This window comes from Saccopteryx bilineata, chromosome 12 (assembly GCF_036850765.1).
Source record: "Saccopteryx bilineata isolate mSacBil1 chromosome 12, mSacBil1_pri_phased_curated, whole genome shotgun sequence".
Classification (NCBI taxonomy): Eukaryota; Metazoa; Chordata; class Mammalia; order Chiroptera; family Emballonuridae; genus Saccopteryx; species Saccopteryx bilineata.
Window position 1 is genome coordinate 34,063,217 of NC_089501.1, and position 27,898 is coordinate 34,091,114.

Consider the following 27,898-nt stretch of genomic DNA (forward strand, 5'->3'; position numbering starts at 1 on the left):
TGGTGAGGTTTGATGAATTTTAGAAGTATTTTGGAACACTGATAAGTTTTGCATGAATCTAGATGTATCAATTAGCCAGCCACCTTAAGAATAATATTGGCCCTTTTTTGCATAAAACTGGGTGTTCTCTGATAGCAACACTTTTTCAGAAAAAAAAGGGGAGGAGGGACTAGCGCTTTCCTTGTCCTCTTAAAATTAGAAAATGGTCTGGATAAAGCAAAACCCCCAACTTGTACACACTACCCCCGGGGGCTACATACTACCACTGCTCTCCTTAGAGCATTTTCTGAGGCCCCCTTTCCATTTGCTAAGGGACCTTCTTCTCTGTTTGAAAACAAAAAAGTCGCTACTCTTTTTTTTTTGTGGCAGTGAGAGAGAGAGTCAAAGAGAGGGACAGATAGGGACACACAGACAGGAAGGGAGAGAATGAGAAACATCAATTCTTTGTTGCAGTTCCTTAGTTGTTCATTGATTGATTTCTCATATGTGCCTTGACGGGGGAGGGGGGGGCTACAGCAGACTGAGTGACCCCTTGACCCTGGGCTCAAGCTGGTGAGCTTGGGGTCTCGAACCTGGGTCCTCCACATCCCAGTCCGACACTCTATTCACTGCACCACCACCTGCCTGGTCAGGCAAAAAGTCGCTACTCTTAACCTCTCGTGTCAATCAGTTTCCCCTGCACATCTTCCAGCTGGAATCTCGGGGACTCCAGCCCCTCCCCAGAAGCTGCCTCCAGCAATCTGGATGGCCCGAGCCTCCCCTTCCTCAGACCCCTTCAGAAGGCACAGTCCTCCCCTCACACTCCGAACCTCAAGAGAGCAGAGGCCTTCGCCCCAACTGCCATTCTAAAAGTTTCAGTAACAGTGAACCTGGTACAGTTTCACTCAGTGAAATAAGACAATAAAGAGCACGGATGACCTTGTTTGGCCATCAAGATAGAGATTTTCCTCTTGTTTTCAAATGCTGTCTCGCAAAATTTCTCAAGAACAAACATCTAATATAGACTCTGACCTGTGAAAACCATTCTCCACTTAAATAGAAATTCACTTAAATTACATTTCAACCCATGGTACCTAAAGCTCACTTGATGTTCTTTACACCTTTTTGTTATGAGAAAACATTCCAAAGACAGACCATGAGTGCTCACATTTCTCTTATTATGCACCCCCACCAACGAATTAAACGCAAGTTCAAGTCAGCATGGTTATCTGACTCAGTGGTTCTCAGTGCCAGCCATTTTTTTTGACAGGAACAATAAACATTCTAAACCCAATATAAGTTAACCAACCTGATAAATGTCATGTAATCAGCAGATAAAGGACGAATACTGTTAACATTAAATCAAATAGTTTGTCATTACATTGCCTGTCAAATTAAGATCTTCTGGTTTCAAATTCAATTGCTATGTATGATTTTGTAAAAATAACTGACATTTTAAAAAATTGACGAATACCCATCTTCCCACCTAATACAAAATGTTACCAAGCCGGTTAACCATGTGAAAGCTGTTAACTGCTTAAAGCCCCTCGTGTGGTTTTCAGCAGTTCTTTTCCTCTGATATTTAAAATAGAAAAATACATACCTGGGCACAGCGTGGTGCCTGGTTGACGGTGGGGACCTGAGGTCCAGAGTGGCAGACTGCCTTCATCACACTGCTTCATCTGCCCTCTTCCGCTAACTACCCCCTGTACACACACGTGTGCAGACTACTGATCACACCTTTGTAACCAGAAGTTCAGTCCAGATTAGGAATAATACAGCTCCCCCACTGGGCAATCAGAGAACAAGGGAAGAAAAGAAAAGAAAAAAAAAAACTAAAACAGAGAGACCCGAAAATCAGCAAATAAAGGAAATATAAACAGGTAACAATGAGACACGATGTATTAAAATGGAGAATTTAACTGAAACCTCTGCCAATGCTTTTGGTAATTCTAGTCATTTGATTCAGTTCCACTAAATTACGCAGAGCACTAGCTGTGCACAGAGCATGCTCCAAAAACAGCAGCCCCCCGGCTCTGTGCGCTTCCACAGCAAAGCTCTGGTACCTGCTTCTTCGTTCCATAAGGACGGCATTTCCTAGTTTATATTAAATTATCTATTCAACAAGGCAATCTGGCTTCTACTGCAACCTATTGAAAAGCAAGATGTTGATTAGTAATGGAAGAAAGGGAACTGGAAAGAATGACAAAGTTTTCAAGGGAAAGACAAAGGAAATAAAGGGCTAGCTTTGTTTGGTTTATTAAATTTCAAGGGCTTTGCCTGCCAGTTTGAAAAATGCATGATATCACCAGTGTTTAGTAAAAGCGCTACTTTAAATTGCAGATTAAGCAAGAGTGAATTCCCCTTGGTAGCTCTAGGTTATTGACTAACAATTATATGCAATTTTTAGACGAAAGGAGGGGGAAAGAATTAGGGAAGCCCCACAGGACTACGGTGCTACAGCGACCGCTAATTTAAGTAAAACTCCAAATACAAATGTATGATAGTAAAACGTCCAGATCCACGTGCATGCAACACTTTCAGGGCCACTCGCATTTTTAATTGTCCATGTCTTTTAAAAATGATGCTCAGATCAAAGAGTAAATCAGCATAAACTCTGTTCAGAGCTTACTTGGCAGTTTATTACTGGATTTCAGAAGGGTGGGGAACCCGCCAGAGCAAATGGTTGCTTGCTAGCTAACTTGAAAAATGCACTTGTTTCAGCACAGAAATAACAAATCTGTTTCTGATTCCAGACATTATTTTCCAAATGCTGCCAAGAAAAGAATCTAAGGAATTCTTCTGCATACACAACATACACGAGACAACTGGAAAGAGGCCTGTGACCTGCTCCAGGCCAACGAGGAAGGAGAAAGTGGAGTTTTCTGCATGACCTGCCCTCGCGGGAGCAGAAGCACATGCCTGAGATAGTTCTGGGCTGTAATCTCCAACATAACTCTGCTATTATTAGACAACCTAAAGGCTTTCCTAAATCTGTAACTTGTGAGGCAGAAAAGGATGTAGACGGGACCCTATTACCATCCTCAGCATGCAGGCAGCTGGGAGACACCCACTCTACACAATTCACCACTTTTCCAAACAATGAAGCTAGATTTCTAGATCGTGGACGACACCTAAGAGCGAAGAAAGGGCAAGAATCTAGTCCAACACCAAGGCCAGGTTCAAATCTCTGGAGAGAATGCTGGCCAGGTAAAATCCAATATTAAATTCAGAAACCTGAGGTCCCTGATGCTCATAAAACATGTTAAAAATTATTCTTAAGAGCACAAAAGGACTTATGCATTAATCTTGTCATAAAAGCAATGATTTCAAACTCAACTACACAAAGGTATCCCGCTTTACAGTTTTTAAAACCATGTAATGATCAAGCCAATGATTCAAAAGTATGAAATACAGTATGTATCACTTCTGTTTTATTAATAAGAGGGAGACTCAGCAAACGAATCCACTTCAGAGAGAAGGATCATAGGAGAATTCTGAAAGATTGAGTCACCCAACAGACTGAGCTATCTAATACAACTGTTTAAATTCTTGGCTCACACAGAGTTGACTGCAGCAAACTGAGTTCTGTTTTGTTTTCTGTTTTCCGCCTTCTCAGCAGGATAAGAGTTCATGAAGGAAACTGGACCATTGGTAGAAACTAAAAAGGCAAGGTTTTCTTCTTTTGCATGACTGGTCCTAGTGAGTGTATTTTCAACCCTTGTACCTATACATACAAACCTGTCTGAAACACTGCCATAGTTTCAAATGCATCATCAAAGCGGCTGTGCCGGAGTCAATCTTACGGCTTTCCATTAAATGCACCTGCTATCCTGCTGCCTTCAGTCAATGTGATTTTACATATGGTCCATTGTAATGTGGTCAATTATTCCCTCAAAATCCGTATCTACTGGGAACCTGAGACTGTGACTTTATTTGGGAACAGTGCTTGCAAATGTAATCAACTAAAATGAGGTGCTGTACTGGATTAGGGTGGGCCCGAAATCCAATGACTGCGGTCCATGGGACACAGTGAGCTACAGGGAGACACAATGGGAAGAAGGCCACATGAAGACCGAGCCAGAGATGCTGCAGCAAGCCAAGAAACACCTGAGGCCACCAGAAACTGGAAGAAGCCAGGGGAGTCTCTTCTAAAGACTTCAGGGGGAACACGACCAGACCCTGGTTTTGGACTTTGACCTCTAGAACTGTGAGAGAAGAAATTTTTGTCCTGAGCTACTCACTCAAAAGGTTATTTGTTACAGCACCTCTAGCGCACTAATACAGATTTCCCTGCTAACCAGTGCCAGGTGGCCCAGGCTTTGCTTAGCCATCTACAAGATTTCTATAGAAAACGAGAGGTCATGTTGAAGAACTTTTATAGCTGTTTGGCATTGTGATATCCCAACAGCACACAATTTTTATGTTTTACAAACTGTCTGTGATGGGTCAGAAATTAAAAAGAAGAAAATGTTATTCACAGTTAGAGATACACTACTAAAATAATTAATATTTACAAAGATGAACTGGTGTGCTGCCATTAAGAAATTTGCATTCTGAATTGTCTCAAAGAAACTGAATTAGGTTCCATGCAGTATTAGTGGTAAAAATATTTTATTCTAGTTTTTTTAACAAAGCAATCTATGAATGGTATCTAGCACCTGCACTGTAGTTTTGTCATTAATTGTATTATATGATTAGCCAGAAGCTAACTCCCCAGACCGTGTTGGATAACTGATTACACAGTGAAGGAATAACACACCATGGCTTTGTTAACCACAGGGACCTTGGCAGAACTTGAGAGAACATTTTCCCAGAGACCGGAAGCTCAAACGTTGCTCATACAAAATGACCTTGGGTGGAGTGGGCGTATGGGAGCCACTTCAATGGCAATAGTAGACAGTGATAGTAACTATATGAGCTGCTACACTGACAAGAATGACAAAGGTGACATCTCTCTTACAAGGAGGCATTTTTTTTCTAGCGCCAAATCAACCAAAAGATGAGTAGACATGACTTCATAAAAAAATAGTCTAAATGGAGAAAAGTCTTAATCAATGTGAAAGGCTATTTGGTATGAATGTTTTCTTTTAACAAAGTAAAAGAAATTCACAGGAATATGATTCAACCCGAAAGAAGGGCAATTACTATATGTCTCCTTTAAAGTCAATGCAGATCCTAACCACGGACCCCACAGCCCTGGAGCCCCAGCTCGGCACAGGCACAGACCCGTTCAGGAAACCTCTGAAAACGTCTCCAGCGGAGGAGAACACAAACCCAGAACATACGGCATCATCACGAGCAGCCCTTCCTATTCCTGTGTGGAAGCCCATTCACCATTACTTTATCATGGGGTTGCCTCATATGTAGCACAGAGGGCAACCTAAAAATCATTACTGTCAATCAGGAGGCTGCAAGTCACAGGAAAAGAGCAAAATGTCAACTGTTTGTCCTGGCTGCTGGGAGATCAGAAGTGGGCTCTAAAAGGGATTGTGTTTTCCTGATTAAAACACACACTGCAGCATAAACACACTCAGTTGTCATCACATGCCATTCACTTGACTTTCTAACATGTCCTAAGTTACCACGGAAACTAAGAGTCCATGAAATTGATAGATTCTTTAATAAAGTGAAATTGCTGTTATGGGAATGGGTGGAGACAAATATGTTGAAGCTGCAAAAGTCATACCCTGCAACAACTCCCCACCTGCATTCAATTAAAAATCCGAAACCTTAAGCTATCATTAGGTCATAATGATTTCAACTGTACTGCAGAGATTACACTAGGTCAGCACACGCCCTCATCCAATAATACTGAATGTTGGCTCTTCATAATTACATAGTTTTGGGAAAAAACAACTTTTTATAAGGAACAGCATCATGAGAACTCATAACCCAGTTCATCTAACATTTTTCAGAAATATTCAAATTTATTTCATCCTTATGAGCTTCCTAGAAATCCACTGCATATAGATAACCTCTATAGTATAAATTAATCGAATCCTTAAGGAGAGAAGGATTTGTTCTTACCCCCTCAGTTTTATCAAATTTGTACCAACTGTATAAACAAATATCCCAAGCTCGGTTTAATATTAAAGACTTGGGTGGTTTTTAAGGTGTCAAATTAGGGTTAAAACAGTAAGGGTTAAGGCTAGAGAACCCATGTCTATTACTAGTTAATGGACGGAGGACAAGGAAGCAATCAACAAAGAAAGCCAGGACCACTTTATTTCCAAAAATTGAAAAGCTGTCAAGAATTTCACATCAACAGAATGACATACACTGAAAGAAATGAAGAAAATAATCTATTCCAGTTCCACGGAAATTCATTCTAACTCCCCCACTCCAGCAATCACATAGACAAACACACTCTCAAATGCCTAAATTAATTACATTATGACAAGAGTCGGAAGAAAAACAGAGTTGAAGAAACAATAATTGCCTAAAAAGAGAAAATACTCCCCAACGAATCAGGAAATCACTCTATGGACTCATATATTCACCATCTGACAGTACTTGAGAAGTATAATCCACACACAGCTCAACCAAGAGTGTGTCTGTAGCAAAATTCATTTCACCCCTGAACTGGCACATTAAAGGTGACAGCAACAGAACTGTTCCCCCTTTCTAGTCATTCTGATCCTTCCCACGGTCAACTCATCCCACAGAAACGTCTCTCACAGGGCTGATGTTACAACTGTAAACTACTCCTACTTTTATTAAGTGTTCATTAATTCTAAACTCTTAACTACCTTTGTTGATGACAAAACACGCAAAAAACACATCCGAAGGGAGAGCTATCCATTCTGTCTAAAAGAAAATTCCATCTCCCCAACAGGAGGTCTTTCTTCCTGTTTGCAACCAAAGTAGAACAATGACTTTTTCACTTTCATACTTAACAAAACTCCCTCAAACTTTGATTTTAATAGAACTAGCCATGTGATTTAGACTCTGATGTTAAGTGACCATTTTTCTAACTACAACCTCACCACCCAAACAGTCCCCAAGCCCCCTCACCTTTCAGGCAGAACATCCTGAAGCAGTCCCATGGAGGGGCCGGTGCTCCGCAGTCCCACGCAGCCTGTAGTGCTAGGCACAGCTGTCTCCCAGCCCACCTCCCCGGCACTCACTGCCAGAGCGTGGGGCAGCCGGCCAGCGCCTGCGATTACAGGAAGTCACTGCCCAATCCCCAGCCTTCTGGGCTGAGCTGCTGACACCTCCCTATCTCTCACGCCTTGTTTCACACCACAGAATCAGCCAGGATCATCTTGGAAAGTGAGGGGAGCAGGGGTGAGCAGTCACGGTTCATCTAGTCCAGTGGAGAACAGTGCAAGGGCAAGTCCATTTGTCTATCAGCATTTTCCACTGCAGCAGATGGAGCAGCCCTTGTGATCAACAACACAAAAAAGAAATCACTGGATTCAGTTTCACTGTTTGCTATTAATTATGACTATTCTTTGACTACATTATTCCTTTGCTACTCACACACTTTTTTTTTCTGATATGGGACAACCCATATACTGGTACATAATTAGCAATAAATATTTAAATATGAAACTCTGCACACAGCTGTATGGGTCTCTATAAATGGGTAAATGCATGTGAAGTGCTCCTAACAGTGCAGGACACATAGTAAGCACTCTGGAAGGGTTGCCTAGCGTTAGTCTTATTACCACTACTGTTACTAAACTTGAGCGTTAGGATAAAAATGTGAAGCATGTTACGTTTCTATGGCACTGCCATTTTTCAGATGAGGAAACAAAAATAAATACCCTTGCGTTGGCATAAGAGTATAAATTTCCAACTCTACTGCAGCCATGGTCAGATCATGACATTTCCCCTTCTCCACTGGAAAGCTAAATTCACTCGGACGAGTTAAGGTCTGCTTTACTTACAAACTCTTTAACGAAGTTAAAAAGCAAAAGAAGGAAATTTTTTCCCCCAGATCTGAAGAGAAGTGGTCTGTGAATGTGGCTCGGGAGCACCCTGCTCAGTGCAGCCTGACAGTGAGGGCCCGCAGCCTCAGCCTCTGCAGTCTCCTGGTCACAGGAAGTGGCCATTGTTCACAGGCCCGTTGCTTGTGCAGGTCTTCCCTCTGACTCCACAGGATGCAGGAAACTGACTCACAGAACCCATCTATCTGTCTGTCTGTGTCCTGGGTTGCAGGCTGCAGCCCTTGCTGTACTGTCTAGATATCATGGGTTTCAACACACCTCCCCGTATCCCCAGCAGTGCCCAGTTAGTAAGTGTCCTACCACGAAGAAGTCATTGTCCTAGTTGTCATAACACAAAGAAATATCAGAGGCCCCTAGCCAGAAGCTCAATGGGATGAAGAAAAACCCGCCTGGGGAATGACAAACAGTGATATTAGCTCTTACAACCGAGCTGGAAGAAAGTTATCTCATCTCATTTCATAGACTGGTTCAGAGATGAGGCGAATTGCCCAATTAATGGGTGCCTGCAACAAGATCAAAGCCAAAAACTACTTGACTCGGCCTTTTCCATCGCACCACATGACTCTCCCACGGATGGCTGGAGTCATACCTTATCCTTTCCTGTCCTGGGTGGTCTTCATGCAATGTATGAATTGCAAAGGTTTTTCTCAAAGTATTCTTATGGGTTAGATACAACTTACAAAATTGCACACAGAGAGAAAAACTCAACAACTTCGAGAGCTAGGACTTCTGAACATAGGTTAATAGTCCACAGGGTTTGGGTGTTTGTATGCTTTAATAAGTAGTCCATGAATACTCACAGTTAAATCTTTTAATATAGAGACAACTTTGTACGCTGCAAAAAAGGTAGAGTTGGGAAGTAAAGAGAATGTGACTGCAGCTGCACGTGTAGCATTACCTAGCTGGTCTCCCGAGCGGTTCATGACCTATAAACATGGAGACTGAATGTGATGGCTAAATTAACTCTAAGATTCTAACCTTCTCACCTACTCCATTCATTTCTTACTTTGATATGTTTAGATATGTATATTAATATAATATATAAGCAATTTATTAGGTGTGTTATATCAAGAAAAAAGACAATCCTTGCCTTTTCACAGTTTAGTGCAAGAGGTAGGTGGGTGAGTAACAACTGTAATACAACGTGATAACATACAATAGAATACACAAAATTAAGAATGATCAACGACGACAGCTTCTTGTTTATTACCACATAATTAAGCTGCTTTCTAACCAAGTGAAAACATCTTTAATGTAATGTTAATAGATTGAATGGCACCCCAAAAATTCCCGTCTACCCAGAATCGCAGGATATGATCTCATTTGGCAATAGGGTCTTTAATGCAGAGGTACTTAAAATAAGGATCAGGCTGAGATGGTAATGGATTAGGGTAATGTTGAGGGAAGTGAGGGTGTCCTTGTAAGAGAAAAGGACACACACAGACACAGAGAAGGTCCTGTGAAGATGGAAGAAAGATGGCAGTTATGCGACCCCAAGGCAAGGAACACCTGGAGCCAACAGAAGCAGGAAGGGGCCAGGAAGGGTTCTCCCCTGGGGTGCGGCCTGCCACACCCCGATTCCAGCCTCTGGCCTCCAGCTCTGGGAGACAGCACACTGCTGTGGTTTCAGGCCACCCCATTTGTGGGGTCTGTCACAGCAGCTCCGGGAAACTAACACACTTAGCAAGGGAAAATTACAGGAGGGGTGGGAGTATGGTTTTTTCTTCCTTTTTAAACCAACTTCAATTCATAATTACATGAGCTTAAAACTTGTTTTTTCCATACTGCTGTACTTACTGTGGCTAAATTCTTATGAAAAACAAAACAAAACAAAACTTCCTCTAACACGCATAAACAGCACAAATACCACCTATTCACTTAATGAAATTATGGGTGCCACCATCTGAAAAGTTCACAGCATTTAACTTGAGCAATGGAAACAGAACAGGCTTTTTTTGTTTGTTTTGTTTTTTTGTTTGTTTGTTTTTTTTTGTTTTTTTGTATTTTTCTGAAGCTGGAAACGGGGAGAGACAGACTCCCGCATGCGCCTGACCGGGATCCACCCTGCACGCCCACCAGGGGTGACGCTCTGCCCACCAGGGGGCATCGCTCTGCTGTGACCAGAACCACTCTAGCGCTTGGGGCAGAGGCCAAGGAGCCATCCCCAGCACCTAGGCCATCTTTGCTCCAATGGAGCCTTAGCTGCGGGAGGGGAAGAGAGAGACAGAGAGGAAGGAGGGGGCGGTGGAGAAGCAAATGGGCACTTCTTCTATGTGCCCTGGCTGGGAATCGAACCTGGGTCCCCCGCACACCAGGCTGACCCTCTACCGCTGAGCCAACCGGCCAGGGCCAGAACAGGCTTTTACTAATATCAAATATAAGATTATTTTTTTACAATCCCTCATTTTCACTATCAAGTGTGAATATGCTTAAGAAATAGCACATAAAAATGTACACTATAACAATTTTTTTCAAACTAGAAAAAAAAGTATCCATTAAAATTACTATTTGCTAACACTGATCATTGCTACTGAGTTTGAAAATTAACTAGGAAGACTGGACCCGGGCCAGGATGACCAACACTCACAGAATTTACAGCCCTCTGGACACAGACAAAGGACTTTGCCAAACATGACCTTAGGAGAGCAATCACTTTTTGTAATCTTCCCTTGTAGGATTACATCTAGCATCATGTAAAAATTTAACATTATTATTATATTATTATTTCAGCCAGACAGAGTGGTAGGCATATAAACAGCCAAAACTTTTTATTTATGGCCTCCAAACCACTCCAGTGCTATGAAATTTATGTGCTAAAGAAAAAAATTTTTTTTTAAATGTTTTTTTTTTTTTTTTTTTTTTTAAAGATTTTATTTATTCATTATAGAGAGGAGAGAGAGAGAAAGGGGGAGGAGCAGGAAGCATCAACTCCCATATGTGCCTTGACCAGGCAAGCCCGGGGTTTCGAACCGGCGACTTCAGTGTTCCAGGTCGACGCTTTATCCACTGCGCCACCACAGGTCAGGCAAGAAAATTTTTTAATTTCAATAAAATAGTGGGAATCTGGATAAATTTGAATTAATTTGCATAATGCATAGAATTAATGAGTCTCCAGTTTTTCAGAAGTCTACTCTGTTCATGGCAAAACACAAAACAAAATTACACAACACAAGAAAAACGGGCAGACCATTATTTCTCCCCAGGCATCCTGACTCTTAACTGAATAGTCAGGCGAAGATGCAAAGCCTGTTCTCCATCCTCATGCAAGAATATGTTTCCCATTAACTAGAAAAGTATTCCACCAGGCAAGGCCCGCTTTCATGTATCTGGGTTTGCCTCTCGGTGCTTTAAAAGTCCGAGGAGACTGAAGGCATAGTCCCAACCACCACTTTTCATTTTCCCTTCAACTGCAGGAGGCTGAAGGTGCTGGAGTCTCCCAATATTTTTAAGATTAGAAGGACCAGGTGAAGCCAGTTCCCTGGAAAAGCAGCCACTCTGGTGGCCAAGGCTGAATGGCACCCGTGACTTCCATACCGGACACCATCTGACCATCTTATCGAACTGTTAGAACACCTCAGTTTTCTAAACTGTCCTAGAATACTTCAGTTTTTACCAATATTCTGGATTTCTCGGCAAACAGAGTAGCTGGGTTTTCCTATGTATATCTTTTACTGCTGCACAGAAAGGAAAATCATTTTTAGCACTGTAACGTGGCACTGGGTAATTACCCATTTTCCCTGGCTCCTTTAACACTGGTCTTGGTTCTAGTGCCCCCATCTGGCCACCTCTGTGGGCAGCACTAGCTCATGAAAGGAAAGGCTGGAACACAGTCTTTATTCTAGACTAGCGCTCTTCCACCTTTTCCACCTTGTGGCACACATGCACTAGTCATTAAAATTCTGCAGGACACCAAAAACAATTGTTTTTAACTGATCTGACCAAAATAATAAGTATAATTTTGATTTATTCACACCAGATGGCTATTGTTGTGTTAGCTGTTGTAATTTTTTTTTTAAATTGGTAATCTAAGGGCAAGGAGGTCAGTGCCCCTGACTAAATGGTCAGGTGTTGTATGTTTTAAAAACTCTTGTGGCACACCAGTTGAAAAATCACTGTTCTAGACACTTCCTCCTGCCATCCTCTGACCCTGTATCCTGTTTGATTTTTCTGTACTCTGAAACCACGGGCAGCCCTCATCCTCTTTACGGTCACTTTTCTCTTTGGAGCTATCTGAATCTTGGCTTGTTAAAGGGGCAGGTTATTTCGTTCTGGACACAAACCAACCTCAGAGCTCCAAGGCACCCGGCAAACACTTCACTGGCGTTCTTCAATGGCTTCTGGCCTCGGGTACCCTCATTCAAGTCACTGCATTTCCTCCCAGAACCATGGGAGTTCTACTTTAGCCATTTTAGAATAGGCTCTCCTGAGACTGTTCTTATGGTTCCTTCCATTTTATTCTCCTCACATCCAAGTCTGGATTTTTTAACATCACCACAAGAAAGCAGTCCTCATTGGCCTCTTATCATCAAATCATCCTTAATCTCATCAACAGCACCCTAGTTCTCCCAAAACCTAAATGCCTGGATTAAAATAAAAACAAAAAGCCTTTGAGCCTGACCAGGCGGTGGCGCAGTGGATAGAGCGTTGGACTGGGATGCAGAGGACCCAGGTTCGAGACCCTGAGGTTGCCAGCTTGAACGTGGGCTCATCTGGTTTGAGCAAAAGCTCACTAGCTTGGACCCAAGGTCACTGGCTCGAGCAAGAGGTTACTCGGTCTGCTGAAGGCCCATGGTCAAGGCACATATGAAAAAGCAATCAATGAACTAAGGTGTCGCAACGCGCAACGAAAAACTAATGATTGATGTGTCTCATCTCTCCGTTCCTATCTGTCTGTCCCTGCCTGTCTATCCCTCTCTCTGACTCTGTCTCTGTTAAAAAAAAAAAAAAAAAAAGAAAAGAAAAGAAGAGAAAAAAGCCTTTGAGACCCTCTGGTTCTGTTTTTCCAGGAAATGTAATGATGAGTTTCCAAGTTGACTTGAGCTCTTAGCTTAGATGAAATCAGACTCTGCTGATCCCTCTTGGACAGGCCGAGTCGCCTTGCCTCCACTGCTGTCCTCTGGGCTCTATAACTCCATTCACTTGCTTAGGAGCCCAGTCCACCGGATAAGCAACAGCAGCAAGAAGGGGTCTTTACTGTGCAACCTTGCTCTCCATTCATCCCACCCTGACATAGCTTCAAAAGGTAGAGCCTATGGCTGAAAGCCTCTTTCAGCTACAACAGTCCTTTATACCTCTGTAGTAGTTAATTCTTTCTTTCCAAGGCTGACCTCTTAATCCACCTTTGTACAGTATATTCTGCATCTGAGCTCCAATTGCTCCATTCTTTCCCTTAAGAAAAAAAAATCATGTTTCCAACTTATGTAAAAAATACAAGGTCAGGATAAATCCCAAAGTCCCCATTGAGCAATAAAGGCCCTTCTGGACTTGGACTCAGTTCTTTTCCCAACATTTTCTGGCCGTATCTCCCGTTAAGCGGCCCCTCACAGGCTCTGTGCCATATTCCACATGGTCTCATACCTCCACTGTCCTTGGCCAGGCCAGTCTCTCCTGTGTCTGGAACGTAGCCCCCACCCCACAGCCTGGGTGTTCTCTTTTCTCCCCGTCTCTTAAACCTCCTCTGACCACGCTCCTCTCCCCCAGCAGAAACCGGTCTCTCCTAGTACTATGTCACCCTGGTACTGTATTTACACCGCTGTTAGTGTCACAATTCCGTCTGCCCACCTAAAATGAGAATTCCGCAAAGCAGAGCAGGACCTTGCTCATTCACACTTAACCTCCAATGCCCTGTGGGGTACCTGGAACATAACAGAGCAGTGATTTCAACTGGTTCCGCTAGAGGAAAGAAAGAAAACGAAAGAGAGGGAGAGAGAGAAAGAGGAGGGAGAAACAGAATGCCCTCAACTCATAGTAGTTGCTTCCTGTATGTGCCTTGACCGGGCAAGCCCAGGATTTTGAGCTAGTGACCTCAGTGTTCCAGGTCAATGTTTTGTCCACTGTGTCACCACAAGTCAGGTGTCCACAAGAGTTTTTAAAACATGTGATACCTGACTATTTAGTGAGGGGCGCTGATTTCTTTTCCCTTAGATTGGCAAATAAAAAAATGACAATAGCCAACACAATAGTAGCCATCTGGTATCAATGAAACAAAATTACACCTATTTTTTTTTTTTTTGGACAGATCAGCAAACATATTTTTTGGTGTGTCACAGAATTTTAATAATTAGTTTATGTGCTTGAGATGAAAAAGGTTGAAAATCACTGCAACAGATGATCAATGTTCTTAGCATAAACCAGAGTTATCAGTTTAATACCTCATCCAAAAGCAAATAGTTAAAAGAATATGTATAAAACCGGGATAAGACAGCTACCCATCAGCATAAGGATTGCTATGAAGTCATACAAATATTTAACATATTCCTTAAAATTAAATAAATAGGTATCATTTCTTTCCTACATAAAACTGTACTGAAACTCATAAAATAATAGTTACTGATCATAAATAGTTCAACTTCTCATGGAATGCTTATAAATCACAATTTCTTTAAAGATTAATAGATTATCACAATATATACAAATATTGAATCATTATGCTGTATATCTGAAACTAATGCAATGTTATATGTCAATTATTTCTCAATAAAAAATGCATTATTAAAAGAATTAATAGTCTACAGAGGCCTCATGCTCAAACCCACAAACACAAGACACCTTTCTTTCTCAAGGCAAGTTTGCCAGAGTGAATTCAGGAAGCTGTTTCCGCTCCCATTCAGCCTAAATTAAAAGTTTGAAGGATGATGGAAATGGGGAGGAAAAAGAATTTTTCTGGAAATTCCCATATAAGAATGTTCAAGTCAGTGTGGCCAATTGGAGGTAAGGATACCAAAGACGTCATAATGACCCCCAAAACTCTCTAGTGTTTTTACCATTATCTGTAGGCCTAATATATTTTGGAGAGTCTAGGTTATAGCACACAACTAAACTTCATTTCAATTAGTATTTTAACAACACTGTTTTCCAATCCTTGGAGTGATATATATGTACACTTATTTAGGTCTTGTATAATTTCCCTTTGTAAGAATCTTGTATTTGCCACATTATTCATTAAATTTATTTCTAAGTTTGTATTTTGTTGTTGTTGTTGTTGTTTTTTTTTTGTATTTTTCTGAAGCTGGAAACGGGGAGAGACAGTCAGACAAACTCCCGCATGCACCCGACCGGGATCCACCTAGCACACCCACCATGGGTGATGCTCTGCCCACCAGGGGGCGATGCTCTGCCCCTCCGGGGCGTCGCTCTGCCACGACCAGAGCCATCCCCAGCGCCCGGGCCATCTTTGCTCCAATGGAGCCTTGGCTGCGGGAGGGGAAGAGAGAGACAGAGAGGAAGGAGGGGGCGGGGGTGGAGAAGCAAATGGGCACTTCTCCTATGTGCCCTGGCCAGGAATCGAACCCGGGTCCCCCGCACGCCAGGCCGACGCTCTACCGCTGAGCCAACCGGCCAGGGCCTCCAAATTTAATTTTCTAATTATTTGTTGTTAGTACAGAGAAATAAATTTTTATTTATTTATTTTTTTAGCGAGAGGAGAGAGGAAGGGAGAGAGATGAGAAACATCCACTCATAGTTGCATCACTTCAGTTGTTCATTGATTGTGTCTCATATGTGCCTTGATAGGGTGGGGGAAGAAGGGGAGAGGCTCCAGCTGAGCCAGAGACGCCTTCCTCAAGCCAGTGATCTTAGGCTTCAAACCAGTGACCTTCGGGCTCAAGCCAGCGACCATGGGGTCAAGCCTGTGACCTCGGGGTTTCAAACCTGGGACTTCAGCATCCTAGGTTGATACTCTATCCACTGGACCACTACCAGTCAGACATAGAATTGATTTTTGTATACTGATCTCATATTTTGTACCCCTGCAATGTTCACTTATTAGTCTAGTAGCTTTTGGGGGAAATTACGTAAAATTTTCAATATGTACCACCATGTTGTTTGTAGATAAAGGCAGTTTTACATCTAAAATAAAATAAAAATAATCCTCATACCCTTTCATGCTGTATATTTCATCAACGTGCTCCTTTGAGGAACTGACTCCTAAAATACCAAATCAATGGCAAGCCCCTCCCCAACAAAAAACAACTACCCTAAAATAAAGAGGTCATTTATATAATTTTCTCCTAAACATCTAAGTCATCTAAGGAAGTTAAAACAATAACTAACCTTCAACTCCAGAAACAGGTGCAACTAACTCTTCCACTCTCAAAATCCTAATTCTAAACCATTCTCAAGAGAAGTCAGTGTACAAATAAGCATTATTCAAGATCAGGAACCAGCCAGCCAGGAGGAACACAAGCTCTACCATAACCAGAGAGAGTAACTGAACTATAATTACTGTGACTCATCAGGCAAAAAGATAAAAGTTAAAAGGAAGACATAAAGTCCCCAGGCTCCTGTTAATTTCTTATTTTTGTAATAATTAACTTAAGTAAGCTAAAGTTTTTAAAAATACCTTATTTTTAAGCCAACTCTCTATTTTTAAAAACACAAAGCTCTGTAAAGAACTAGAGGAATTTCCATTAAAAGGTAGTTTTAGCTCTGAAATTGCCCCATTCTCCAACTTTTGACCCACTTAAACCTTGGTGACAACGCTTAACGGAAGGAGCTGATCATTTCCCTTTCACCTGCCAAGTCTTCTCTGAGCAGCAGGCGCTGTGCAACTTCAGGAATCGCGAGTTATTTCAGGACCCAGAGGACTTACAACAATAATGGTTGGAGGAAACCACAGCATTTGGGCTCATTCAGTCTTCTCCCCCTGTTCTTAGGAGGTTAAAAATAAGCAAGAAAATGATTCTTCAATTTGGCCGACCAATTTCAGGGACGAGTCTTGCCACGGTGCATGATAATCACAGAGCTGCAAGGTCCACAGAGGAAAGAACTTGCCATAGAAACAGCTCTTTTCTGACCCTCCTCTTTGATGGCCACACAGAGCTGAGCCTTTTCTTTCTCGTTTTTATTTTAACTCTTCCCCTCTTCTACCTTTCTTCCTTATCCCCCTCCCTCTCTCCTCTCTTCTCTCTCTCTGACACACACACACACACACACACACACACCTGGTTAACATCAGTCAAGTTCTAACAGAAATCTACAATTCTGCCAATGGTAATGGCAGGCATTTTTGTTCAATTTTTGTTTAACGCATCTCTGCAAATAAATTCAGCCATTTAATGATAATAAATCTACAGCCTCTCAAAAGGAAGGAAAAGCTACACGTCAAAAACAGAATACTAAGTTTCAAGTCTAAAACCGCACTTACTTCCTGGGAGGCAGGTGTGCTTTTGACAGCTCCACAGAGTTACCCCGCTGTCTCCGAGGACTGCAGTTGGTACAAAAGAAATGCTGCAGCCCTGGGCCCTTGGGGTTTTGTTTGTTTTGGAGGGTTTTGTTTTTTCTCCTTCACTTCTTTGAAAGCAGAATGAATTTCGCTTTTGTGAGCAGAATCAAAGTGACACCAGAGAGCCTGTTTCCAGGGCTGATGCCCCTTTTTGCCCTAGCTCTCATTAGTTAGCTGCCTGTCTCCGGCACGTCTATTTAGAAAACTTCTGTGTGGTACAGGGCGAGCGAAAAGCTTCCCAAACCTACTCTGAAAGGTCAGCAAAGGAATCTGTCACTTGAACCTTCACAGGGCAGCCAGGAATGTCAAAACTCAGGAAACTAACAGAAAGGGACACAGTCTCAACACCAGTTGAAGAGAGGACACAGGAATGTAAGGGCACAGCCGAACTGGGCCACTGTCGGCCGTGAGGTCCTTGGGAAGCTAACGCACCTCTGGGGTCCCCGCTCCTCAGGACATCAGACGGGCTATCTCTGAGGTTCCCTTCAGCCCCGTTAAGGCAAGTCTGCTTGGATCCCGTTATATCAATAGCTCCAATTTAGGGATCACCTCCAAATATTTACTCAAATGCTCTCAAATGGCACCAAGGGACAAAAAAACTACATGGTCACTGCTTCAACAGCTCTGCCTCCAGATAACTGCTGAAGTCAGTTTCTCTCATTAGGTACACACAAAACAGAATTCTTTGAAATTTTGCTTCCTCTGGAAAGAAAGACATCTTTACAACTGTTATCATCTCTGAGAGTGTTACATCTAAAACAGAGTAAACATTGGGTATCAATAGCTTTTGCTATCAGGAGTGAGGATCTTTTATCAATTCCCTCATGTTTGCAGAAGGAGAGAAAGGGTCACTGTGGTTTTTTGAAATTGTTGCTTTTCTCTGAGCCTCATTTCTTGAGTCACAGAATAATATTGTTTTTAAGTCTTCACTTTCAACTTGTTCACATTGCATCCAAACACTTTTTGCGGCTCTCCTATGTGTAAATCATTCATTGAGCAACTACTGTAGGCCCAGAATACAAAAACGGGGGCTGTAACATTGCAACACAGACTATAAAAGTTCACGTTGTTTCTGAGTACTGGGATATAGTGGCTTATCAAGAAATTCACAAAAAGGGCAGAGTCCAATCAGTATCTTCAGCCACATTTTATATAATCTCCACTGGTGTCAATGAAGATCCAAACTTATCTCAAGTGTTTGGCTAAACATATTTAGTAAAGTAGAACTGGTTTTGGCTAATATGAATTATACATAGAAATATGTCTTGTCTTCACAATGTTTTGACTTTTCCATAAGCACAAAACGTGAAGAAAAGCTATGAAATTGAAGATACAAGAAAGCCATTTCACCCATATGAAATACAAGAAAATGTATTTGGTGTCCAAATACCAGATGGAGAGAAGGGAAGGGAGGAGGAAGAGAGGGAGTGAGAACTTAAAAAGATATTAGAGAGAGTGGTTGGTTAATGGTGAAACCGAAGCTTAACAGCTGCACTTGCTTATTAAGTAAAACAACACAGTAATCCTACTTGAAAACTCAAGAGTGTCATAGAAGTGTTTGAGTTTGAGTTAACATTTACAAAAAGGACTGGATGCCCAAATATAGTAACAATTCCACAATATTAATGCAAACATGTCCTTTGTTCAACTATACTAAAAAAGAAAAGCCAACAAAAGATAAACACGTAGAAAAGCATATTTATACAGTATAGTAACATCCTAGTTATTGAGAGATCACTTTTCTGACAAACGTAACCACTCAAAATATGGCCAAGGAGTCAAAACGGCCTCTGGCCAGATAGCACCGTTCACAGGGTTGTGGCTCAGGAGCGCATTATACTCCTCTGGTCAATACTGCTGTAACAAATTGGATTGCCCAAAGCCTCCACACAAGGTAACAAATGAGAAACACCAACCCAGAGGGTGGTGGAGACACAAGAGGCAGGCATGGCTACATGGATGAAGAGAGAAAGCTCCCAGCCTAAGGCCTGAGTGGAATGAGACACACGCAGTGGAGACCCACATGACCCCGAAACAAAGATCCGTGCAAACCTCAATAGCCACCAAGGTGTCACCAGGTTATCACAAGGTTCAAGCACTATTCATGGTGACCCCGAGGCATCAAAACAAGGTTTAACTGCGCTCTGGGGCTTGAGCAGAGAGGCCCCACAGTGTCATACAAAGAGTGTGAGACTATGCCACAAAAAGTGGACTTAAACCCTACCTATGCCGTCACTATCTCTATGGCCTCAGGCAAACCATGTCACCATTCAGAGTCTGCTTTCTTACCACCAAGGAGGGTGAGGCCACCTGTCCTGCCCTCCTCACAGGACTGTCACCATGAAATGAGACCACGCATGTGTGACTGCTGGGTAAACCAAGACCTGCAAACAAGACTCTAGCTGCAGAGCATAGTTTAGAAAGGTTTGGGTTTTTTATATAAAAAAAATTGAAATTGTTTTAAATTCTGAAAGATGCATGAGGCAAGCTTCTGTTATATGAAAATGCAAATAAATAAAAGGTATCTTCCTCTGACATTTAAATAAGCTAATATGTAGTCCATATAATCACAATTTAGAAAATCATCTCTAACCAATCATCACTTCTTTACAATAACTTTGTTGCAAAGAAAACGCAGCTTTTCTTCCAGTTCAGATAGGATCTCTGATACATACAGGCTCGAATCCAACAATTTGAAAGTAAACTTAAACGCACTGAACTTCTCAACTAACATTTCCCCGATAGGGGATGGGTAGTAGGTCAGGATTGACAAAGAAATCTCCAGAATACGGTAGAAATTTGACAGACATTGCTATTCACAAGCTTTCCCTGGGGTGAGTTAGCAGGTGCCAGTAGTCCTCCAAGAGCATTAGCCAGGCTCAGAGTGCCGCGCTGCAGCCGGGAACGAGGTGCAGGCCAGACACCGCCCAGTGCTGCCTGCTCATTTCCCAGCAGCTCCCTTCAGCCAGCGACAGAGTCCCAGGCCAGGAGCGCAGCGGGAAACCTAGACGAGGCCTGACATGGTGAACAAAAGCTTAGGCATTCATTCTCAAACCAGATGCTTTTCTTTTCTTGCTTTTTTTCTTTTTTTAAGAGAGAGAGGGAAAGGAAGAAGAGAGATGAGAAGAATCAAGTCATGGTTGTGGCACCTTAAGTTTTTCAGTCATTGCTTCTCATATATGCCTTGGCCAGGGGAGGGGCTTGCTCAAACCAGTGACCTTGGGCTCAAGCCAGCAACCACCGGATCCTGTCAATGATCCCACGCTCAAGCTGGTGACCCCATGCTTAAGCTGGCAACCCCTCACTCAAGCTAGTGAGCCTGTGCTCAAGCTAGCGACCTCGAGTTTTGAACCTGGGACCTCAACGTCCCAGGTCGACGGTCTATCCACTGCGCCACCAGCAGTCAGGCTAGGCCAGATGATTTTCTGAGATACACCAGTAATCTGCATTGCATCTCAAGGTACTTCTGGTGTGTGAGGTCTTTCTACAACACAGACTGACAGTGGACAAGCCACAAAACGCCATCAGTTTCTAACTTCTAAACACTGTGCAGCAGCCACCTGCTCTTCAGCACAGCAAAACCTAACAAAAGAAATGAAGTCTACACATAGCACCATTTTGCCAACCAAAGGCTGTGTGACCTATAAAACCACTGTTGTAGGTCAGGACCGACATTTTCTGTCTAATAAAATAAAACAGGAGAAAATTGAGCATATCACACATAGACATGCAGTAAAGGTATTTTCACAGAGCTTTTGTTTCATTTTATATGTAGCAGGTCCTCGGAATAACTTCATTCATGTCATTTTGTTATTACGTAGATGAGAAGGAAAAAAGCAATCAGTTCCCGGCCACGGCCACTGTCTGTGCGAAGTCCGCGTGTTCTCCCCTGTCCTCCCCGGGTCTGCGTGCGTTTCCTCAGGCGCTCCAGCTTCCTCCCACGCCCCGATGCTGTGCAGTGAGGGGCACTGGGGCGTCTCCATTATCCCAGCTGAGTGAGTGGGGGTGAGCGCGCCCTCCGATGGAAGGGCGTCCTGACCAGTGTGGGTGCCCGCCTTGCTCCCTGAGCTGCTAGCACTGGCTCCAGCCACCAGGACCCTGGCTTGGAATCGGTGGGCTGGCAAATCATTCTCTTCCTTGTGTTTATCCATATCTCTTCGATGTATGTAGAGCTCACATTTATTTCAATGTTTAATATTAGAAGAGTTTGGGGTCTGTATTTAGAAGCGTAGTGCTGTATTTTTGTGACTAGAAATATGCCGTTGGTAAATTAACTCCTGTTTATATCAATTAGCATATGGTAAAACTAGTTTCCTTATATGGGGGGTCCTCAGGTTACAACAATCTCAACATACGATGTTCATGTTCGATGTTCGGAGTTTAGAGCACTCACTCTCATAAAAACTTTAAAAACTTGAGATGTGAGTGTTTTGGCTTACACCATTAACTTCGTACGTAAGGACTACATGGGCAAACTAGTTTGGTTGCACATGGCAGAAGAGTATACAGTGCAGTGTACAGTACAGTATATCTATGTCCTTTTCCTTTTTCTGTGGCTTAGTTGTGTTCCAGATTATGATTTTACAGCTGTGTTAGGATAGGTAAGTGACTTAGGCTAGGGTGTGTTTCGACTTACATCAAAATTCGCATTACATCACTGTTGTAGGAACGGGACTGAGTCGTAATCTAAGGGGCCGTATGTTGTTTCACTTCAAGTTACAGTTTCAAAAGTCACTGACTTTAAAAAAAGAATACAATTAAACCTCCTGGACACTAGGAAACCCAAAACTTTCACACCGTAAATCCACTCTAAAAGATTCTTTCTCCCATTCCAAACAAGCATCTGCTGTAGAGAAACCTAACTCAACTTTCTCTGGAACTAGAGAAAATTTTACTAATTGAATTGTGTGTGTGTATGTGTGTGTGTGTGTGAGAGAGAGACAGAGAAAGACAGAGAGAGGGAAGGATAGGGACAGAGAGACCAGAGGGAAAGAGATGAGAAGCATCAATTCTTCACTGCGGCTCCTTAGTTGTTCATTGATTGCTTTCTTATACATGCCTTGACTGGGGGGATACAGCAGACTGAGTGATCCCTTGCTCAAGCCAGCGACCTTGGGCTCAATCAAGCTGGTGAGCCTTGCTCAAACCAGATGAGCCCGTGCTCAAGCTGGCGACCTCGGGGTTTTGAACCTCCACATCCCAGTCCGACGCTCTGTCCACTGCGCCACTGCCCAGTCAAGCACTAATTGAATTTTTGTTCAAATCTTCATTGAAGTTGAAACACAACCTTCAAAAGTCAGTCACATAACCTTCCCCTGGTTACAACAACATACAAACACAGATAACTGGATCAACTAACACGTATCCCTGTGTGTAGCATGTAATCAAGGTCTGATGATCCAAAGGAATGCAGCATAGGAGAAATTCCAACCTCTCCGGCTTCATAAACCATCAATAGCAAACAAGAACAACTCAAATGCAACATAGTGTCTCAAAAACTGCTAATAAATCAAACAGAACTGAGGTCCTTGTTACACAGTGACACTCAGGCATTCATATTTAAGGACAAAAAAAAATTGGAGTTGGAAAACTAGCAAGGGAAAAAAAGTACTTAAAAGAACTTGTTATAGTAGAAATAGAGTATGTTGGGCTTGCCTGGTCAAGGCACATATGGGAGTTGATGCTTCCAGCTCCTCCCCCCTTCTCTCTGTCTCTCCTCTCTCTCTCTCTCTGACTGTCTCTCCCTCTCCTCTCTAAAATGAATAAATAAAAAAAAAAAAAAAAAAAAAAAAAAAGAAATAGAGTATGTTGATTTACTCCGTAATTAAAGTAAAAATCAAAGTTCTTTTTCCAGGAAGTCAAAGCACTCTATGTACTTTCTACTGGCGAAAAAGTTATGTAAATAAATAACTCCAGTCAAGATGACCACCGCAACCAGGGCAAGCACCAGCCACAACCACCCATGAAGGGAAATTCACAAATTGTCCTTTGTATGCTTTGTAAAAGAATCCCAAACCAATCCAGACTGAAGCAACACACACCTGTACAGGTAAGAATTCTGGTTTATCTCCTAATGTAATCCAGAAACACCAGATACCCAGTTTCTACTTTAGCTGAGGCGTTTAGAATTACAAAGTGTAAGAGAACCTTCAGGCACTGAGGTAAGGGAACTGAACCAACAATAAAATATATTTATTCTCACTTTCTCTTTTAAACTTGACTCAAAAGACAAAAACCAAGTGATACAGTTTACTGAAATCTCAACTGCTTGTGGCTTTCACTTACAAACAGGCTTTCCTTAGAAAAAGATAAATACATACGAGACCCAAACCTGACAATTTACTCGTGCCACTGAAATTATTTTAACCAGCTACTAAATTAGATTTTTATCCTTGTCCCCTGCCTCTTCCAACCACATACAGAAACTTTATTTAGCTACGTCTTAAAAACAAACAGATCTACGTTATTACAAGTGCACAATTAGTTGTGTAGATAGCATATTCTGAAACTTGACTCCCAGGAGATGACTCGAACTTTATGGATTTGGGAGACAGCGTCAGTCAGAAAACTGTTAGCAAAGGGAAGGCAGCACGGAGAAGCGTGGAGGTTCAGGGCCTCTTCTCCCCTAAAACGCACCCCATCCTCTTCCTCAGTCCTTTCCCACCTCCTTCCATCATCTTCCATTCGTTACTGCCTTTGCACAGCCTTTTTCTAAAATCGGCAACAGAAATGGCAGGGTAGTAACTCTCCACTCCACCGCCCATAATGAGGGCCTGCTCTAGCGAGGCTGTGTCGGGGCACGCCAGGTTACGCCCAGTGCAAGCCGTTTTCACCTTGCAACAGAGAGTCTTGCTTCTCCAGGTGGCTCTCAAAACACAAGAACATTAGGAGCTCTCAAAACACAAGAACCCACAACACGCACCCAGGACTTGGGAATGAACCTAGCAAAGGATGGGTGCTGGTGGGAGGAGCAACAGCTAACACCCCTCCCGCCCTCCAGGGAGAGAGTCTCAGACAACTGCTCGGCCAGACAAGCGCTCACCATGGATCTTGTGTGTTTAATGTCTGATGACTAGTCAGTCATCAGATGTCAGCCATCAATGACAGAGAACACTGTGACACGAAGTTTGAAGGTACAGAGAGGAGGTTCTGTTAGGGCTGATGAGGGGCAGGTGACACAGACGTCACTGTAACCAGTTTATGGCCTCCTAGCCTCACGCCGCACATCTTGCATGTGAACAATATGTATGTTGATTGTGCATAAGTTTTCCAATCAGATTTATTAAGGCAGTGGTCACCACAAATATCATCTTTAATTAGGAAGATTAGAAATGCAAGGTGAAGGCTACCCATATTTCATAGCACTAGAAAAAATATAACTATACCTTTGAAATCTACAGATGCTGCTGTTGTACAGGAACAAGTCATTATTAAAACCTGTGACTTCCATTAATAAACACAGCATAATACCAAAAAACCTGTTATGAACAATTTCATAACTGCTTTTCCTCATGTGCCTACATCATCGCTTCACCCAGCATGTGGTCTGTCCTCCACAACCCAGCCCCATCAGGTTCTAGTCCCTGAAGGTTCAACCCGTTCTGTGATCCACAACCAGAGCCACGTTATTACAAGTGCACAAGTAGACTATACTATAGTATAGTCTGCCTTCAACGTTGCCTTGACCATGTGTTGTTCACACAGCAGATACTTACCTCTGCTCTCCCAAGTGCAAGACACTGGATAAAATACGGGCTGGCTGTCAAATAAACTGAAGTGAGGTAACATATGATGCACATACCTAAACAGTCTCAAAGTGGAGCATCTGCCCTTAAACCAGAAGTTGCTGAGTTCAAGGCCCTAAAATGTCCTAAGTGCTTTCAATGACCTTTCTCTTCTTGAAGAATGACACTGGGTTCTCTGTCTCATCACTTCCAAGTTTCTCTGCCCAGATTTTAGTTTTTCCTGATAATCTAATCTTGCTTATCAAACCAACTATTACTTTTTATTGAATAATTATGGTATCTAGACAGTATTTATGAAAGGAGTTAATTAATGTAATGTGTTATTTATAGCATCTAGCTGTGGCAAGTCCTCATTAAGTTTAGCTGTTGTTGATACTAATGGGGGGGGTTGACTTAGACATGGCGTTCAGTTTGGTATTTTAATCATTTCAGGACTTCACATAAAAAATAAAGGAAGTAGTATCTTCTACTTGGGTTGCCTGAAAACACTCTTCTACAGTCTAGTCTGTACCAGGATAAAGACATCGCTGACTCCAGTGACTTCGATTCTACTGACTGCCACCCTCACGGACAGTTCCATTAAATACAACCAGATCCAATTTGTAGGCTGATATAGTATCTATAAACCATATACTGATTTACTCAATAAATAAGCTGTACTTGCTACCCAAATGTATGGTAAGTAGGCATTATCCCATTTTACAGAACTTAAACCTAGAGTTTAAAAAGATTATGTGACTTGATTCAGGCAACACAATTAGCCAGTGACAGAAGCAAAGCATCCGGCTCTCCTGACCTAGTGCTCTTTGCATCATTCATTCTCCCTTTCAACTAAAACTTGTTGAACGCCTACTACAGGCCAGGCTTGGGAAGACATCGGTCATCGAAGCATACAAAGAATCTGTCTTAGAGATGACGTTCTAGTCTGAGGAGAAGGCAGTACCAAAAATAAATGCAGAATGTATATACTATAGCATATTAAATATATACTCTATATTTATATAGTATAGCGCTTTGGAGAAAAGTAAAAATAGGGACAGGAAGGTCAGGATGAGGTTAAGATGTGACCATTTTAAATAGGGTCAGTGACATGACTTTTTTCATTTTTCTTTTTTTTTTTTTTTTAGTTAAGTGAGAGGTGGGAGGAAGGGAGGCAGAGACAGACTCCCGCGAGTGCCCTGACTGGGATCTACCCGGCAAGCCCTCTACAGGGCAATGCTCTGCCCGTCTGGGGCCACTGTTCCATTGCTCAGCAACCGAGCTCTTTCAGCACCTGAGGCAAGGCCAGGGAGTCATCCTCAGCACCTGGGGTCAAACTGCTTGAACCATTAGAGCCATGACTGCAGGAGGGGAGGGGGGAGAGAAAGATGAAGAGAGGGAGAAGAGAGAGAGAAGAGGGAGAGGAAGGGACAGAAAAGCAGATGGGCGCTTCTCCTGTGTGCCCTGACTGGGAATTGAACCTGGGACTTCCAACTGGCCAGGGCCTCAGTGAGATGACTTTTGAGCAAAGATCTGAAAGATGTGAAACAGAGAGGGAACCACTGGCACAGCTGGGATTCTAGGCTGAGGGAAGGTGAGTGGCCGGGCATGCTCTGAGAACAGCACAGGAACTCAAGAGGACGGTGCTGGGAAAGTCAAGGTGATGGGCTTAGGAAAGCAGTGGGGTGATGGAGGCAGACCAGGGAGGGCCTTCCTTACAGGACATCGTGAAGACGTCAGTATCTAAACTGTCTTAGAAGGAAAGTCGATGAAGGGTTCTTAAACAGCGACATTACACGGCATGACTGAGGGTTGATGTTTTACAAGATCGCTGAGGCGCCTGTGTTAAGTTCAGCCTGACTGCGGTGGGGGTGGGGGAACGAGGGACAATAAAGGCGAAAGCAGGGAAACTGGTTAAGAAAAAGCTGCAGTAGGACTGCTCCGTCCTGGTCCTCACCTCTGTTCACGTGGTTAACTTTACTAAAGGGTCCAAACAGTCACAAACATTTCTGGAAAGCACTTGCTACGTGACAGTCTGAGTGGAGCAACAGGAAACAGCAGACTGCCGCTGAAATTCCGTGCCACAAACTCTCTCTGTTGTTATTCTCAAAAAGTTCAGAGTTGGGAGCACGTGTAAGGTTACATTCACCAGTACAACTGAGGGAGTAAGCACACAGTGCTACCTGGAACCCACACACTTCAAGCAAAGTTAGAGTATCTGTCTGGCCCAGTGGCCCGAGCAAACAGCACTATTAACAGTGTCCCAGGTGAGTTACGTTCACCCAGGCAGCTACCATTTATTGAGCACTTAGCCTCGAGGATAGAAAAGATAAGGAAGACTTGATCTTTGTCCTAAAATAGTTCACAGTCTAGCTAAAGACACAGACAAGTAAACAAGTAAGGGTAATCCAATCCATGATAAAAGCAATTACTGAGGTATGTAGAAGGTAGAGAAATAACAGACAGAAGGGAGTGATCAGCTCTGCCTTTAGGGGATTAGGGAAGACTTCACAGAGCTTTCAAGAAAGTCTGGAAGGTTAAACTGGAAGTCAACTGGCAGAGGGGGGGACTGGAGCATCCCAGCACAGGGAATAGGACAGGCAGGGGATGGAAAGGAAAGTTCTGGAGTTGTGAAAGAGCGATGGGTCTGTTTGTTATGTCTAGAGTTAGAAAGGTTAAGGAACAGGAGTCAGATGGAACAGCTTCATGCTATGTTGTGATACGGGTTTCACTCTGTATGCAATGGGGAGCCACAGAAGAGTGACCCGGTACAGTACCAGTACTTTAGGAAGACGGCA

General features: G+C 42.8%; 1 protein-coding gene across 5 annotated transcripts in view; it reads right to left on the minus strand.

Moving 5' to 3' along the window:
• Nucleotides 1-27,898, minus strand: part of NHSL1 (NHS like 1) — a 238,098-nt gene that overhangs the window by 93,808 nt on the left and 116,392 nt on the right. The window contains exon 1 of one of the 5 annotated variants that reach the window (XM_066248504.1): nucleotides 6,997-7,094. The exons of the other annotated variants lie outside the window; for them this stretch is intronic. Coding sequence (XP_066104601.1) covers nucleotides 6,997-7,012 — 16 coding nt within the window. The 5' untranslated portion in view covers nucleotides 7,013-7,094. Of the gene's footprint in view, nucleotides 1-6,996; nucleotides 7,095-27,898 lie in introns of those variants that run through there. 5 annotated transcript variants of the gene reach the window in all.